The sequence below is a fragment of the Elephas maximus genome, chromosome 20 (genome assembly GCF_024166365.1).
Source record: "Elephas maximus indicus isolate mEleMax1 chromosome 20, mEleMax1 primary haplotype, whole genome shotgun sequence".
NCBI classification, from domain to species: Eukaryota; Metazoa; Chordata; class Mammalia; order Proboscidea; family Elephantidae; genus Elephas; species Elephas maximus.
This window is the reverse complement of record NC_064838.1, coordinates 77,433,546-77,435,768: the sequence shown is the minus strand read 5'-3', so window position 1 is coordinate 77,435,768 and position 2,223 is coordinate 77,433,546. Positions and strand designations below refer to the sequence as shown.

The following is a 2,223-nucleotide window of genomic DNA, read 5'->3' as shown; positions in this document are numbered from 1 at the left end:
CTCAAATCTAAAGAAAAGTCAGTCTAGAAACAGTTATCTGAAGCGGTAATTTTTGAGTAACAACAAAAATAATGGCGGGTGAACACAACACAATGAGTACAACATAAAATCCAGTATTTTTCCTCCTCCTTTCCCACACACATATACACAGGTAACGAATACCTTCCATTCTACCCCTGTTTTTCCAGGATGACTACATTTATTGTTTGTATTTGAATCAACGTTCCCAGGCTAATTTCGCTGAATAAAATCCTCCTTTTCTACAGACTTAATATCCTACAAAAAGATATTTGTTTTATTCCTCTATGCAAAATGAAATAGTCCCTGAATTTTCTTTTTAATCTAATATGACCTGTGTAATAGAAAGCTATATGCTTAAAATTCTCAAGTGATGGGAGAACGAAGCATTGAAATACACAGTTGAAAACGTGTTAGAAGAGAGTTTATGATTTAGTGTTTGGGAAGCTTGACTGAGAAAATGCACAGAGAAATACAATAGATTGTCAAGATGTGTAATTAATGTAAAGTGAGATTAGATGGCAAAGCTCAGGGTCATCTCCAGAAGTTGTCAGCTGCTCCAGTGCCTGTGCTGAGTGGGATATAGCTTGATCTGTCCTGGGCTGTGCTCCGAAAGTGTAAGGAAATGATCTTAATTTTTTTTTTTTTTTTTTTGAGGAGACTGTTCATTGTGATTTAATAGGAAGGGAAGGAGCATACATAACTAGTATCATTCTTAAATGATCATAAAATCCAATCCAATACAATTTGGAGAAGAGGCAAAGAGATACAGGAAGGTAAAGGAAATTTACATGTAAATTTTCCTTTTCTATAGATGAATCGTCAAGAAAAACCTCCAGTAGATAATCTAACTGAACTGATGGAATTTGTTCTCTTGGGCTTTGCTGACATGCCCCAACTCCAGCGGTTTCTTTTTGGATTGTTTTTAATCATCTACATTATTATCCTGATGAGCAATGGCACCGTATTTTTAATAATAAAAATGGATCCTGCTCTCCAGAGCCCTATGTATTTTTTCCTGGCAAATTTTTCCTTCTTGGAAATCTGCTATGTATCAGCTACTCTCCCCAGAATGCTGATGAATCTAGGGACACAAAGAAGAAGAATTTCCCTAGTTGCCTGTGCTACACAGATGTGCTTTGTCCTTATATTTGCAGGCACAGAGTGTTTGCTCCTGGCAGTGATGGCCTATGACCGCTATGTGGCCATTTGTTACCCTCTGCACTATCCTCTAGTCATGAGCAACAGGGTCTGTATCCTGTTGGCGACTGGGTCCTGGACCATTGGAATCCCAGGTACGATAGGGCATACCTATCAGATTTTCTCTCTTTCTTTTTGTAGATCTAAACAAATTAACCACTTCTTCTGTGACATTCCCCCAATACTCAAGCTGGCTTGTGGGGACACTTTTGTAAATGAAGCTTCAGTATACATAGTTGCTGTGTTATTTGTAATGGTTCCATTTCTGTTGATACTTGGCTCCTACAGTAAAATCGTCTCCATCATCCTTAAGTTGCCATCAGCCACAAATCGAGCCAAAGCCTTCTCCACCTGCTCATCTCATCTTATGGTTGTGATGTTATTCTTTGGATCAGGCATTATTGCATACTTAAGACCCAACAGCAGACACTCAGAGGAAACTGACAAAGTTCTATCTCTTTTCTACGCTATCCTAACTCCTATGCTTAATCCCATGATATATAGTCTAAGGAACAAGGATGTCATAATGGCACTGAGAAAATTCCTATGTAAATAAGTCACCAGTAAAGAATGAGTTAAATGTATAAGAAAGGCTTTCTCACACATTTTTAGTCCAATTTTAATAGATGTAAAGCTTTATCTATACCTTGTCTTTCCTATAGGGTCACTATGAGTCAGAAGGGTTGTTGGTTTTGGTGGGTTGTCTTTCATACTGTGGCAATTATTTCCAAATTAAAAATCACTTGTAATGTTGTCAGGACTTTCTGCTTAAGCATGCATACTATATATTATTAATTATAAATGATATTTGATTATATATCTATGTGTACCTGTGTGTGTGTGGTCTCTATGAGTCAGAATTGGCATGATGACTGTTGCTTTGGTATTAGAATATAATATATATATATGTTTATCTATATATATATATAAAGTGTTAAAGTTCTCACATTATTTTATAGATGAAAAATCAGATACTCAAAGAATCTTATTTCATAATCTCCTGTA

General features: G+C 36.3%; 1 protein-coding gene across 1 annotated transcript; it reads left to right on the top strand.

The window, feature by feature from the left end:
• Positions 1-832: 832 nt before the first annotated feature.
• Positions 833-1,774, top strand: LOC126063727 (olfactory receptor 10AG1-like). The gene has a single exon (XM_049862123.1). It carries the CDS (start codon positions 833-835, stop codon positions 1,772-1,774), a length of 942 nt encoding a protein of 313 aa, XP_049718080.1.
• The last annotated feature ends 449 nt before the right edge of the window (positions 1,775-2,223 follow it).